The sequence below is a fragment of the Blastomyces gilchristii genome, assembly GCF_000003855.2.
Source record: "Blastomyces gilchristii SLH14081 genomic scaffold supercont1.7, whole genome shotgun sequence".
Taxonomy (NCBI): Eukaryota; Fungi; Ascomycota; class Eurotiomycetes; order Onygenales; family Ajellomycetaceae; genus Blastomyces; species Blastomyces gilchristii.
Genome location: NW_003101676.1, coordinates 940,957 through 955,460, shown reverse-complemented (window position 1 = coordinate 955,460; position 14,504 = coordinate 940,957). Strand labels below are relative to the sequence as shown.

The following is a 14,504-nucleotide window of genomic DNA, read 5'->3' as shown; positions in this document are numbered from 1 at the left end:
TTAATGTGTCTATCTTTGAGACTGTGTTCTTTTTCTCTTTTCTTTTGTCATGATATTGTCAAATGATTTCAAAGTATCAAAAGATGTTAAAACACTGTAATTTATAAATAGTTTTTGTATTCTGAGCTAGAATTTTCTGATTTTGCATATCTGAAATTGATGAATGTATAATAGTTAACTTTACAGACATAGAAAAAACCCTGAGAACTAAAGTTCTCAGGTAGATGTCATAGTCTCTGACTGCATACATCTATAATTGAAGAATAATAATAATAAGGGGGGGTGTTGGTGATTACTACACCTACCCTAGTCACGTGCCACCCCAACCTATCCATTTAGTTTGTAACTCGCGTAGTTAGATAACAATACAACATAACAACGTTATCCTCCAAGAATAAAGATGTCAACGCAGCAAGAGCTAGTAATCTATATAACAATTCTTCCATGACTTAACTTTCCCTTCTTCTTCACGCAATACCTCTACGTCTTTTGGTAACCAATATAAAAGGATCGTCATTTCCAGCGTCGGCTCACGAACCAATCCCCCACCCCACCGCAATGGCGGAGCCTCATGTCACCTCTGCCCTAGCTAATATTGAAGCAACGACAAATCAACAGCATAAGCCACAGCTTTACAATGAACTCCTCTCCAAAATAATATCATCCCCCTCTTCTCCGAACATTGAACCCAACCTCGTCGCTTTCCTAAACTCCATCCTCGGCGACACCGTCGGAATCGTTGCTGCCCGACCCCTCCTTGATAACTTCATCAACTCTCTCCGAAAGCTACCAGCCAAGGTCATAATCGCGGTTGGGCAAAATGCGCTATCCGAGATACAATCCCACTCAACCTCTGCTGAAGCACAGGATGCAGTTCTGAGGGAAATTCTTGCAGACGCGTATGAGGCAGAAGAGGATTTTACACAAGCAGCCAGAGTCTTACAGGCAATCCGTTTCGACAGTTCCCAGCACCTCATGTCCGACGATGCGAAGGTGCGCATATGGATTCGTATCGTACGACTATATCTAGAAGACGACGATACGACAAATGCAGAGAGCTTCTTAAACAGAGTCAAGAACATGCCTACCAAAATCGAAGACCCGGAGCTGACACTTCACTTCCAGCTCTCCCAGGCGCGCATTTCAGATTTTAACCGCCGATTCCTCGATGCAAGCCAGCAATATCTCAATGTGAGTTTATCCGGGGAAATTGAGGAAGAAGACCGTCTCCAAGCTCTTTCTGCCGCCATTATATGCGCCGTTCTCGGACCAGCTGGTCCCCAACGTTCCCGCACTTTATCCCGTTTATACAAGGACGACCGATCATCTTCTCTCGGAATATACAATATATTGGAGAAGATATTTATGGACAGGCTGCTCACAGCTGGGGAGGTGAAGGCATTCGCGGAGAAGCTAGTCCCTCACCAACTCGCTATAACGGCAGATGGATCCACCGTGCTTGGTCGAGCTGTCATCGAACACAACCTCCTCGCTGCCAGTCGACTGTATGAAAATATACACGTGGAGGAATTAGGAAACATTCTCGGGCTCGAGGCTAGCGGGGATTTGAGCGCTGGAGAGAGGGCAGAGGCATATGCTGCACGCATGCTTGAGCAAGGCAGATTAAAAGGTAGTATCGATCAGATTAAAGGTGTGATTTATTTCGAGTCAGGAATCCCCGGTGTTGGCCCCGGGGCAGAGTCGGCGGGACGTAGTTTAAGAGTCTGGGATGCTGGCGTCCAAAATTTGGCTGAGGAGGTGGAAAGGGTGGCAGCTGCCATTATAGATCAGTTTCCGGTAAGTCATATTCTTTGTGTTGCGTTCCTGTTTTATCTCCCCCCCCCCCGGGAATTCTCACTGCTATTCCATTCAACCCAAAATTTAAAACCACGGGATGCCTAACACCGTAAACTTCAGGACTTCGCCGAAGCGCAAATGGTACATTAGGGAGCTGGACTAGTAAGCGTCCGTGAAGGGCGCGGACTTGGGAATGTGGAGGTGTCAGTTCTCTGTTTTACCAGCTCAATACATCGCTACCACCTGCCTGGCCAGATTCCATCACTGCATATGGCAAAAGGGTTATTCCAAGTTTAGATGAGATGAGATCACACGAAGTTTTTGATGAATATATGAAACGCACGAAGGAAGATCCTTCCGTGTCCGTTTAGTCACATAACAGAACCTGTTCCCCCTAGCTATATGGAGACTTTTCTTCTGGCGGAGCCATGTCCGTACGTTTTTTTCCCCAATTCCCCTCAAGCGCAACATAAAATATGCATATCAAAGAGGGAAATACAAGGAAACAAAAGGAAGCACTCAAAGGAAAAAAGTAAACACCCCCCAACAAAACAAACGGCACCTCTATCCTTCCGTTTTTCCCCAATGAAAAAAAAAAAAAAAAAAAAAAAAAAAAAGAGGGGGGGGTGAGAAGAAAACAAAATTCACCCACTCACAACCCCCCACATAACCAAAGCAAAACAAAAAGAGGAAGAGAAAAAAAAAAAAAAAAAAAAAAAAAAGCAGATCGTAAAAGAAAGCAGGCGAAAAAAGAACGAGAATAGCAGGAGAAAGAAAGAAAGAAAGCCCCAAGCGCCCTACTACTAACCATCCTTCTCCATTCCCCGTTCCTTCGAGACCACTACCCACCCCAATCCGCAAAGACCGTCTGTATGCATGAAAAGTTTTTCCCTCTCCTTTCGTTCTCCTCCCATAGTCTATAATCTAAGCCGAACACGCCATATCGGGCCCCCTGTCCTTGCGCTGTATTTCTTGGTGATTATTCAATTCGTCTTGACTTCCCGTCTCTCCCTTTCTCCTTTCCCCAGCGAACTAAATAAAGGGGGCGGGTCCGGGTGGGGAAGGAAGAGCAGGGAAGTCTACTGAGTAGGAAATACGCCGAAAGAACTATAATGCATGCACAGGAATGGTAATTCAGAGAGAGAGAAGGGGGGGGGGGGTTGTGGGGAAAAGAAAAGAAAGAAGGGTATATATATATTTATTATATGGCGCCGCTGGGTATTTTGGATGGTTCAAAAGACATTATTATTTATTTATATTATTTCTCTCCCATTTCCTCCCCTCCGTCCCTCTGTCTGGTTTTACTTCAACAAAAGAGAAAAGTGAGAGAAAGAAATTGTAACATGCACACAAAAAGCGGCTCGACAAACGATGAAAGAAAAAAAAAACCGATAGAATATCTTCATTTCAATCCTCAATTCTCATTTTTGCTTGGCATCAACAGGGCTGGCTGGGTGCTAGGTAGCGGACGGTGAGGTGGAGGTGGGACGGATTTTTTAGGGGGTAGGGGGGATGGAGGGGGGAGGACTTCTAACAGCTTTGAGATCCTTTACTAAACCCTCTATACCATCCATACATATCACACACAGCAACTGGTTTTCTCTCCTTTCTCCTCCTTTTCTCCCCCTCCCCCCCCCTTGCAACGACAGTAAGTCAACGCAATTATCTGGCCTAGTTTATAAATGGTTGTTTGCTTTTCCTTCCCTCGCGGCAATTAGAGACAAAAAATCATACGCGGGATGAGGAGAAATGGGGCGTAACATGACACGAAGAGAGTAGATGGATGGGACTGCGAGGGGTAGGGAAAGTTTAAGACTGGAAAGGAAATAAATTGTATTTTGCTGGCGGAAGGCCTGCTGCCAATACCCTGATAGCACGAATTAAACTGGACTGCGGGGTTTTTTGCTGAAGAAGGTAGTAGTAGTAGTAGGTGTATGCAATAGAGAGATGGATGATTGGGGTTTTGCAGGACCGGGAGATTATAATCAAGGGCAGAAAGCATGGTGAAGCGGCACTACCAGCATTGTTTCTCTTTTCTCATTAATTTGCTTTTTCCATTTTCCCTCTTTCACCTCCTCGGACTCACAAAGCTGAGAACACGAATAGCTATTGAAACGAACATGTTAGCGGCTGTGGGTACAAAAGCTGGAAGAACAAGAAGGGTAACACATAGAACATGGAATGAGAAGGCAGACAGAGGAGTAAGAAGAAAAGAAGAGTTACAGCTTACATTGTTAGTAGCCGCGATCGCAATGCTATCCTCGAAAGGATGCCAACTCATATGTAAGATCTTCTTGTTGAAATCAATCTGGTCTGCGTCCGTTTCTTTCTTCATCCGTCCACCGGCACCCGCAGGACTACCAGCCCTCGATCCGCCCTTCTTATTAGTTGACGCGGAAGAATTGATGGGAGTCGGTACTCCAACTTTCTTTGCTTTGAATGCAGTCTTATCCGCCTGAAGAACAACTTCGGTCTCCTTGTTGGGATCAGAGGGATAGATCATGAAATTATTGTTGTAACTACCCGTCATGACATTCTCCGCATCGCCGGAGAACACTACCTCGAATTTGTCAAAGATGCTGTCGTTTTCATACGTATCGCATAGGCGGGGCCGGAGGTGCTCGTGGATCGGGATAGTTTTTATAGGTTGCCGTTCCATGTTGACATCCCATATTTTGACCGTTAGATAGTCGCGAGATAATATGTAGCGTCCATCATTCGAGAAGCGGACATCAGAAATGGAAGAGATGATTTCGGAAAAGAATGAACGTGCGGACGCATCTTCTTCTTGCTCAAATTCTATTCAAAGCGAAGATTTCAGGTTAGCAGGCGGAAGGTGGGAAGTGAGGAGTGCTACTAAGGCAAAAAGTTTACAACAGGGAGGTTGAGGGGCTTAAAAAGGCTTACGTTTGTGATGCTGATCGCAGAGAGCACTCTGCCTCATATCTGCGAGTTTGATAGTTCCCTTGGAGCTGGCATACATGAACCAATTACAACTAGTTGGGTGGAACTCCGCCGCTGTAATAACTTCTGTTAGTTCTTCCATATTCGCGGGCTTAATATCAACGATATTGAAGCTTTGGTCTTGGATATTCAAGTTCCACAGGTTGATTCGAAGATCATCGCTGCTGATGAACGTTTCACCGTCACTGTTCACCGATATGCTATTGATGTGGTAGGCGTGGGCGTTAGCGTAGATACGTCGAGGAACTGCAACGACTACAGTGTCATGATGCGTAAGGCGAGGTAGCTTGAGAGAGGACGCATCACGGAAGGAAATGTGCGGGGCGCGCGGCATGCCGCCTCCAGCCACGGCGCCTGCCGGAGTCAGATCATGGGAGAGGTTATTTTCGGCAACGACCTTTAACGACTTATCAAACACCTTCCAAAGCTTTATTGTCTTATCGTTGGTCGAAAGGAGGTAATGGGATGCATTTTGCCTTCTGCACCATTTTATTTTGTTGATTTTCTCTTCAATCTCTAAAGATTTTAGGTAATCGAATTCTGGCTCGTGAGATTGGAACTCGGTATGGAATTTATATTCGCATGTTTTTTTCTAGTCGAGAGAAGTTAGCGATTCTTATGCTTATCAAGGACATGAGTGAAAAAAAAAAAAAAAAAATGCCTAAGAAGCATAGCATACTGTCTCGTTTCTCTCAAATAATACAACTCGTCCTCCTTTATCGCCCGTTGCGAGGTAATTTCCAGTGTGATCGAACTCGACCGTGGATATGATATCAGCTGCAGGGAAGCAAGATTCATCAGCGCCGGCCGTAGCGGATATTGGGAGGCCGTCAAAAGTATATTAGGCCCAAACAGGATGTAAAGTTGGAAGGGACGGGAAAGTGAAGAATGATATTAAGTAAATGGAAGAGGGTTCAAACCATCTGTGATATCTTCCACATCGCCCTTATCGCCGAAGCATCTGTTTCGAAGCTGTTAGAAACGGGTTTCGCAAAGCATTTCAAAATTCGCGCCAGTGCTCTCAGCAGAACGCAACGAGGGGCAGAAATCCCGCTGGGGAAGGCCAGGCTAATGGAACCCGCTGGGCATCTGCCTACGAGTAAGGTGGCGTGGTGTGTATTTTCCAGTCGCGTAGAATGATGTGGAGGAGAAAAAAATTGGAGGGGATGGAGCGCTTACTGTGTGAACTTCCAGGTAGGTGAACCTGGATCTCCGTCTACCATCTTTCTAAGAACGACAACCCTAAGTGATGGGCTGTGACACGGGCAAAATCAAAAGCTCTGACAGGTCGTGGGGCCTGTGTGATTATTTTCCCTCTGTTCTTATCTGCGGGGTTCAGCGTGTTGAGATTGGCAGATGTCGGGGCGGCGTGGGCGAGCAGGGACGGTGACCAGGGTGGATAGCTGGCACGAAATGGCGGGGGGAGGAAGACAAACGGAGAGAAGAGGGAGGGATGGAGATAAGCGGAGAATAGGCGTAGCGTAGGCTATCGAGAAAAGAGACGGAAAGGAAAGGTAGCGGTCGTTGAAGCAGAAGAAGTGATTGCGGTCTATAGACGAGAGCTGTGTGGTTGAGGGCTGTGGTGAGTTATATTTAGTTGGGGATTTGTTGGTTGTTGACGTGGGAGAAATTCCGGCAGGCAAGAAAGAGACAGAGAGAGAGGAGAGCGAGAAGAGAGAGAGAGAGAGAGACACCGCTAAGCAAGCCGCCAGCCAGCCTTATACAGCGGGCAAGGTCTCAGGCTCAAACATATAGCATTTAACCAAGCAAGGAGAGAGAAGGATGGTATATAGTTCTTCAATAAAATTTACTTACTGGTGATCCTGGGGTGGGATTGGGAGAGGGTAACTAAGCGGGTCGAATGTAAACTGGCTGGTGTCGCGACCGTAGTGGGATGGATAACTTTAAGTAAAGAGGATCGGGAAGAAGAGGGGAGAAGCCAGGGAGAGCTAACTAGAGCGAGCAATCACGAACTGAAGAGTAAAAGGAAAAAGAGATGGGTCTATGGATTATTGTTGGAGCAGAGTAGAGCAATGGGAGAGAAGCAGAAGATGAAGACGGATAGGTAGTCAGTTACTTAAGTTAAGTTACTAGTTACTTGCGTATTATAGTAACTTAGTTATTTAAGAACGCAGCCAAAAGACAAGAACAAGAGACAAGACAGAGTTGAGTTGGCGATCGAAGCGGGAAAAGAAAAGCGAGTTCGAACCAACGAGAGGGAAAAAAAATGGTTGCTGGGTGTCGTCACAGGTACCGGGCGGCGCTTTTGGTGCGGGGGAGGTACACGGAAATACCTCTCTTATTTATTAGTTAACTTATCCCACTTGGTTTGGATACGCCGCTGTACTGCGTAGTAAATATATCGACTAGCTTGGATGATCTCTATTTCTTCTTGTTTTTATTTCAATCCTGGCTAAGGGTGCTTTCAGGATGATGATCTTTCTGGTGGTTGTTTAACTATAACTGATCAACTAAATAACTAGTTACGTGAATAACTTACCAAGGGGGGGGGAACTAAATAGTTAACTTACTTGCTTGTTCCTTCACATGTTATATAAATAAATAAGCGCATCAATAAATAAGTTATATACTGACTTTTTTCCTCCGCCACCATTGAAAATCTTCTCGACTGTTAAATAGTTACCTCACCATATACCAAATGGATCACCACTGGATATCATAGCTATGGATTTATTCAAGGAATACAGATGAAGCTCTATGTATACTCAGCGCCCGCGATCTCCATTGACTGTTCAGGTTTGTCTCCTCTTCATCAATTCCTGAGGGGCCCTACCTCCATACATATAGGACATCGGCCAGACAAAATTCAGACAGTCAACTAACATTAATCTGACGGTATACGGATAGATGATGCATTTCAATAGACAACGTACCCCCGAAGAGAAATTTTAATTCTTGAAAATCAAACCAATGGATAATAATACTCCTACCCCTCCCCCACACCAACAGATGCGGCAGAACCAATCGTCCCAGCGGGGTTCGCGAGAGAAAGAACAAACGCCGCAGCCCTCGTCGTCCTCTCCTGGCTCCGAGCCCGCTTCACAAATATCTTCAATGACAAGTAGAATCCAAGATTCTGCTTCGGGATTGCTACAAAACACCTTTTCAGCGCCCTCCTCCCGCTCCGCCGCACACGACATAGCCTCCACCCTTGCTACAGGACTAGACTCGTCCGGTAAAGGGAGCTCATCCTCGCATGTACCGCTACAATCCGGGTCTTCAACGCCGGGTACTATACCTCAGTCACACGGGTTAAGCCTAGGCCAACCGTCAAGTCGAGCTAGTGAGGCCCGGAGGTTTCCCTCAGAGTCATTCCGCTCCGCACCACCCTCCGCGGCATCGAACCTATATGATGAAGATGATTATAGAACTTGGGAACGGTTCCAAGATCCTCCACAGAATAACATTATCAATGACAGCAATGGCGGTGACGCTCTCCTTCTACATCCCTACGATGTATCCAGCGGAAAGGGGAAGGGAAAGTTTAGAACAGAGGAGCCGGTAGATCTCCTCGATCCCTCCGCTATACCACCACCTCCTCATCCGCGTCTCTCGAAAAACACCTACCCAACGACACCTTCGACTTTGCCTGGCACAACTCCACCACCACCACCACCCGTAATCACAATCATAGTCAAAACCAACGCAACAACCCTACCCGCGATCTATCCCACCACACCTCCTACACACCTCACTCCACAGACGGCCAAGCAGTCGTCGCCCTCCTCTCCTCCCCAACCTTCCAACCAGCAACCTTCACACCTCCCGAATCCCCAGAAAGCGAACTCTTCGAGCTAGACGCTTCCATGCTACAACCACCGTCAACCTTCTCTTCCTCCTCCTCCTCCTCCTCACGTAACCCATCACCAACGACGACAGGGACAACTACAACTACAACAACCCAAACGCCATCCTTTCCCCCGAACCAGCTCAGTCTAATTCCAGATATCAACTCCATACTCACCGCCATCCAACAACAACAACAACAACAATCACACCCACATGACCAACATGGTCAGGACTGGGAGTGGGACTGGCGAGAAATGCCCGGCGTGGCGGAGTGGTTGGAGGTTGACGGGACGTATCAGGATACGGTGTGGGGATTCCTGAAGCCCTATGTGGAGGCTGCGAGGAAGGAGATTATCGGGCGGAAGGAGGATGGCGGCGGCGGTGGGGCGGTGGAGGATGGGCCAGCGGTGAAGAGGCTGGGGATGGTTATGGGATATTTGAGGGCGAGGCTTTAGGGGGGTATGCTGCGGTGTGAGAGGTGGGGTTCAAGGGAGGGAGGTTTTGCGCTTTTGTAGTTATGTATACGCTATTTTGGGGTTTCTTGTTGGATATATATTTATCCTGAACATGTATATATATAATTGTGATTATAATTATTGTATATATTAAGATAGACTTGAGCTGTGTATGATGCACATACAGAGAACCATATCGAAAAAGATTGGTCGGCCCCTTGTCCCATGGAGAGCTAACGAACAGCAGCTCCGCTTCCTCCTCTTGCGTAGTTATGGAGATAGTTATGGTTTCTAAAAACGAGACGGCTATTTTTTTAAACTGAATTCCCCAAGCTATGAGCACCGTTCTCATATACGTTCTCTCAGGTCTATTTGAGGGAGGGCGTCGCATTGATGTATTTATCTGTCGAGGCAGTAACTTATTCTAAAGAAAGGCTAAAAAGTACATGTACATAGACAGGGAATTTTCTAATCTGACGCTTGCCAAGACCGCGCCTCGGGGATTTAACTATTTAAAAAAGCTGAGGCTCGGAAAAGATAGGAAAAGATAAAATAAAATTAATTAATTCGCAAATCGCGACAGTCAGGCCAAGAATCCAATGGATGGGGCAGATACGAGACAAATAGAGATATATTAAACCTCAACGTTTTCCTCAGTTCTTAAAATCTTCATCTATTCATCTGGTTGAGATGATGCTTCTCACTAGCAGCCATAAGTTGCAGTGAGTGCAGGGAGGGGAGTGTCGAAAAACCTTTGGAATTTATTTATTTATTTATTTTTTTTTTTTTTTTGGTGATTGTTTGCGACATCAATCAATCAATCAATCATCATTCAAGAATTGGATGTTTATTGCAGGCGAAGCCCGGCGAAAAGTTGTTCCACTCCAAGACCACTACATATCTCCCCCTCTCCCTACGTTGCCGACCCGGCAACATAAGAATGCGATCCAATTCATCAAAGATTGCAACCCAGAACCAATAGAAAATAGGAAAAATACAGACGGGGAATCAATGAGCGGATCAAGAATCAAAGAAAAGGAAAGACAACCAATAGGAGAACAAAGAAAAAGGAAAAAGAATGGCAGAAAAGGAAAGAGAACACGACAGATTCACGGAGCAGCGGGAACATGAAAAACCAAAAATAGAGACAGACAGATGGCAGTAGGCGGTAATTGCGGAAGGTGCTGCTGACATGGGCACTCATGATTGGTTGAATCATGTGATGGCCGCCCTGGGCCGGGAAATCCTCATTGGCTGTCTACCACGCGGTAATATCTGTTCCATCCATTTCGCAACTCTACATCGCATTCAACATCCCACATTCAATGCCATCCCACACCACATTCAACATCCAACATCACAGTCAACGTCATCCCACATCATCAACCACGAAGATCCTCCAATTGTTGATCACCCTCATCTCCAGCTGAAAGGGACAGCAGTGGGACGCGGGGAGGAATATCTGGTGGGACACTCGGAATGCGGGTAGGAATGGTGCAGACAGGGACAGCAGAGACAGGGGGATCCTGTGCAGCATGCCGGCTGAGGGCTCGTTCGATAGAGGCAATATATATGGTTCATATCGATTGAGAGGAATCCTTGGGCCGCGATTGACAACATTACCCACATAGTATTTCCCACGGATATCCCTATAAATCTTCCCCTGGTCAAGGAGCCGGTTGATCTTTGAACAGCGTGGAACATTATGGCTGGAGTCTCCACAACCCCATCAATTCTATCGATCAAAACCAGGATCATGCTGAAAACCATGGAATGAAACATTCGGCATATCAATAGGATGAGAATGATCAACGGGTCCACGGGTGGGAGGAATCTTCAGGGCAGCCATAGATTGTGTCTTCTGTCTCTGAATTCCGGCAACTGCAAGAGATAAAGAATCCATCTGGCCAACTAGCTTCTCTAGAACACTATTATCCACGCGCTGCTCATTATCAACATTGCAAGCAGGAACAGTATTCGCATTCAACACCGCGGGAATCACAGGGACGGCAGGAATCAGTGATGGGACAGCAGGAATCGCAGGGATTGCAGGGATGGCAGGAATCACAGGAATGGCATTTGCATCCATCACAGACGGATTCGACACAGGACAGGAAGGCACATTCGACATTGATCTAGATGCAGAACCGGCAGGGGCATTCGACATTGACAGATCAGATGCATCGAAGAACGGGCCACCGGGGGTCCCAGGCATTGGCATTGGCATAATGGTTCAGCAAGGCATTCCGGTAGTAGGCGTTGTGAGATCTGTCAAGGTATATGAGGTAGAATCCGCAGCAGCCATCTTCTCATTGCTAACCTCTTTCTTTGGAACGGGTGTATCAACAGTGGAATCTGAATGGGGATGCTTGGGAGACACGCGCTGGTTCAAAAGGGAATACACAAGGGGATTCTTCTCACACAAAAGAAAAAGATCAACATTCTCAACATCAACATGGAGATCCTTCCGCGGGAGGTTCAAATCATCAAGGAAAAGAAGGAACCTCAACAGCTGGCTCAGGGCCTTCTTCCCATCATCATCCTGCTGCGGGTGGACAGGGGGATCAACATCAGTAGAACTTCTCATCAATCCACAGTGGCATTCGACATAACCAATCAATTGTAGGCTACTGGGGCAAAAGAGCTCAATCACCACCAGCGCACTGCTGGTAGAAGGGCCGATCAACCCGGGACCCCCAACATCAATGGCCTTCCTCTATGGGTGGTCACATGGGGTGGTGTGCATTTTTTCAACCAATCATATCACAGAATGGGGCCTGCAAGATCTCACCTTCTATTCTAATCAGAAATGCTGTGATAAAATCAATCTGACAGATATTTCAACTTTTCACTGCTGTCACTGCAAGTATAGCATGAATGACAGAGACACAGTAAAAAAAAAACAAAAGAATTGGAAAACTAGTAAGATCAGTGAGCTTAGAGATACTTGCTGATATTCTATGAAAAGTAAGCACCTAACATATTGCTTCGCTTCGCTCCGCAAATCACCCACCGCGTTTGGCAGACTTGGCAGATACTTTCTCGAGCACGCAGGTGTGGATGAAGAGTTTCTCTATATAACATGAAGCAACGAAGCCCAGGCCCTTCCTCATATTATTGCTTCTATTCGGCGCATGTCTTATTTTATCCCAAGCTACTTCTTACTCTTCGGGAGGACATATAATCCTTCCTCCACTGCCAGAATCTGCAACGCTAGCAGTCGGGAAAACAGGCGGCATAGAGCCAGATTCCCGCCCATATACCAGAAGTTAGAATGGCCGCTGTAACGCCATATCTATAGCCATCATATTAGCTGCGTGAAATTGAGCATAATTAATATGCAATATGCGAATGCGGACAGCAAAGAAAGACAAAGGGGTTCAGGGCAAAGAATTCAATAGAGGGAGGCGGCCAGGGGTAAAGACGGAATTGAACATACCGCATTAAGCTCCCCCTCGTCATCCAAATCCCATGCGGGATACAGCCTATCAGCAACTTTATCCCCCATAATCTTCCTCGCAGTGCTTTTCATATTATCATACCCGGTGGCCAACAACACGATATCAGCAGCAAGCTTCGTCCCCTTTCCGTCAGCGAGCACAAGGCCATCAGGCTCAAACCGTTCAATCCCTCCCCCACTCTGCCTAACCTTTATCTTACCATCGACAATCAATTGACTACAGCCGACATCGATGTAATACCCACCTCCACGAGTGAGATATTTCCGAAAAATTCCCGCTCCATCACGGCAAGCATCGAGCTTAAAACCTGCCCTCCTTAGACCTTCTTGCATTGCCTTTTCCGGACCCTCGCTAAGCATCTTCATTGCAAACACGTGGCAGGCGAGTTGAACGGGTATAGGCATGCTTTGCACATAGGTGTCCGCCTCGTCGGTGGCTGGGCCGGTTTCATCATACATACCGGTCATAAGCGCAGCTACTCCGTGTTTCTGCGTGATCACGAAGGTCCCGCGGCGCTGGAGCATGGTTACGTCCGCGCCGTTCTCGTAGAAGTCTTGCGCAATGTCATGGCCGCTGTTCCCAGTACCGACGACGACGACCTTCTTACCCTTCTTACCCTCATGATCAGAGGCGTGCTTGTGTTGCGAGCTATGATATATTTCGCCCTGGAACTGCTCTCTTCCGGGGACATTGGGCACTAGCGGCTCCCCTGAGTGACCGGTGGCTAGGACGACATGATGTGGATGTACGGTGCGTGAAGTACTATCATTCGAACGCACAGTTACGGACCACGTCTTTGAGCTTTCGTCGTATTCGCTGCTTTCAATGTCTGTGTTTGTCCATACATTGAGTTCCATGGCGCTAGCGTATGCTTCGAACCAGTCTGCTAGCTTGTCCTTGGGGGTATACAGGGGCCAAGAGGATGGGAATGGAAGATATGGCATTTGACAATAATGGACCGGATCATGGGTGACCAGGGTCTATAAGTGCATGTTTAGCACGATAAGGTAATATCATGCCCTTTGGGGCTTGATATCCACATACCTTGTATCGCTTGCGCCAGTTATCGCCAATCCTGGCGTTACGCTCAACGATCAGGGTCGGGATGCCTAGTTGGCCCAGCCTGGCACCGATCATGAGCCCTGCCTGCCCTGCCCGAGTATTTTGTTAAAATCCATGTCGTACATCGTGCACATAAGTTAGGATATGGATAATGAGACATACCTGCTCCAATGACTAGTACAGTGGGCTCACTATCTTTGAAGCTCCTCTCCCTCGCCCTCTTTTCTAGCCATGTCTCCCCATGTGGATTATCAGCTATTGCATTAGAACCTTCATCACGGCGATTGCGGCCACACATTTCTTCATGCCCCTGTAACCCCTGCAGTGTGAAACTGAGCATGTACGCTTTCCAAGCATCATCGCTATCCTGGACAAGCCTAAGCACTCCAGCACCCTTCACCGTCTCCGTTTCAAAATCAAAAATAGTCTCAATCCATTGTAATCCCGGCGCAGCTGTTTTAAACGCCGGTGCGAACCGCCCAGAGTCCCTAACTTGAAGCTTTTCGAACTTTGCTCTCGCTAGGTTCTCTTGGAAATAGGCGGCTACGCTGTCAGCACCGTGGAGGGTGCGGAGGTCCCACGAGAGAACGACCATATCGCGCAGCCATGCATCTTTGTGGAGGAGCCGTTGTAGATCGGACACATTCCCCTGCGCCAGGGACGCGCGGAATTGGTCCACCCATTCTGTTACAACTGTGCGGGGTTCGGCCGGGGCTTGTTTAGACGGGACATTGAGGAGGGAGACTGTATGAGGTTCTAGCGTCTCCATGATTAGATTGATAAAAGCAAAACACTGTGTTGAGTGAGGAATAGAAAGCACAAAGTGGTCAACTTGAGAGAGTCAAACGTGTTGGTAATGGTGGGGAAGTGAGGATTGAGGGGTACGGAGGTTTAAAATATTGACGAGACAGTATCCAGAGACACTTACTTGTGTTACGGTCCAAAAATCATTTAT

General features: G+C 47.0%; 7 protein-coding genes across 7 annotated transcripts; 3 read left to right on the top strand and 4 right to left on the bottom strand.

The window, feature by feature from the left end:
- Positions 1-558: 558 nt before the first annotated feature.
- Positions 559-2,168, top strand: BDBG_04173 (COP9 signalosome subunit CsnD; the record flags this gene model as incomplete). The annotated part of the gene is made up of 2 exons (XM_031721565.1): positions 559-1,797; positions 2,022-2,168. The coding sequence occupies 2 exons, from the start codon at positions 559-561 to the stop codon at positions 2,166-2,168; spliced, it is 1,386 nt and encodes a 461-aa protein (XP_031578168.1).
- A 351-nt stretch (positions 2,169-2,519) lies between these two features.
- Positions 2,520-7,225, bottom strand: BDBG_04172 (protein phosphatase PP2A regulatory subunit B). Its single transcript, XM_002625257.2, has 7 exons — positions 6,577-7,225; positions 5,941-6,338; positions 5,682-5,722; positions 5,441-5,538; positions 4,705-5,353; positions 4,028-4,596; positions 2,520-3,903 (listed from the first exon to the last, which is right to left on the bottom strand). The coding sequence occupies exons 2-7, from the start codon at positions 5,982-5,984 to the stop codon at positions 3,880-3,882; spliced, it is 1,425 nt and encodes a 474-aa protein (XP_002625303.1). The 5' UTR covers positions 5,985-6,338; positions 6,577-7,225; the 3' UTR covers positions 2,520-3,879.
- A 467-nt stretch (positions 7,226-7,692) lies between these two features.
- Positions 7,693-8,580, top strand: BDBG_16977 (uncharacterized protein; the record flags this gene model as incomplete). The annotated part of the gene is made up of 1 exon (XM_031724811.1): positions 7,693-8,580. One exon carries the CDS (start codon positions 7,693-7,695, stop codon positions 8,578-8,580), a length of 888 nt encoding a protein of 295 aa, XP_031578167.1.
- An 8-nt stretch (positions 8,581-8,588) lies between these two features.
- Positions 8,589-9,026, top strand: BDBG_16976 (uncharacterized protein; the record flags this gene model as incomplete). Its single annotated transcript, XM_031724810.1, has 1 exon — positions 8,589-9,026. One exon carries the CDS (start codon positions 8,589-8,591, stop codon positions 9,024-9,026), a length of 438 nt encoding a protein of 145 aa, XP_031578166.1.
- Positions 9,027-10,552: 1,526 nt separating this feature from the next.
- On the bottom strand, positions 10,553-11,253 carry BDBG_04170 (uncharacterized protein; the record flags this gene model as incomplete). Its single annotated transcript, XM_002625255.2, has 1 exon — positions 10,553-11,253. The coding sequence occupies one exon, from the start codon at positions 11,251-11,253 to the stop codon at positions 10,762-10,764; it is 492 nt and encodes a 163-aa protein (XP_002625301.1). The 3' UTR covers positions 10,553-10,761.
- Positions 11,254-11,259: 6 nt separating this feature from the next.
- BDBG_16975 (uncharacterized protein) lies at positions 11,260-11,613 on the bottom strand (the record flags this gene model as incomplete). The annotated part of the gene is made up of 1 exon (XM_031724809.1): positions 11,260-11,613. One exon carries the CDS (start codon positions 11,611-11,613, stop codon positions 11,260-11,262), a length of 354 nt encoding a protein of 117 aa, XP_031578165.1.
- Positions 11,614-11,948: 335 nt separating this feature from the next.
- BDBG_04169 (flavin-binding monooxygenase) lies at positions 11,949-14,460 on the bottom strand. The gene is made up of 4 exons (XM_002625254.2): positions 13,712-14,460; positions 13,532-13,638; positions 12,466-13,467; positions 11,949-12,321 (listed from the first exon to the last, which is right to left on the bottom strand). Exons 1-4 carry the CDS (start codon positions 14,316-14,318, stop codon positions 12,181-12,183), a joined length of 1,857 nt encoding a protein of 618 aa, XP_002625300.1. The 5' UTR covers positions 14,319-14,460; the 3' UTR covers positions 11,949-12,180.
- Between the last annotated feature and the right edge of the window lie 44 nt (positions 14,461-14,504).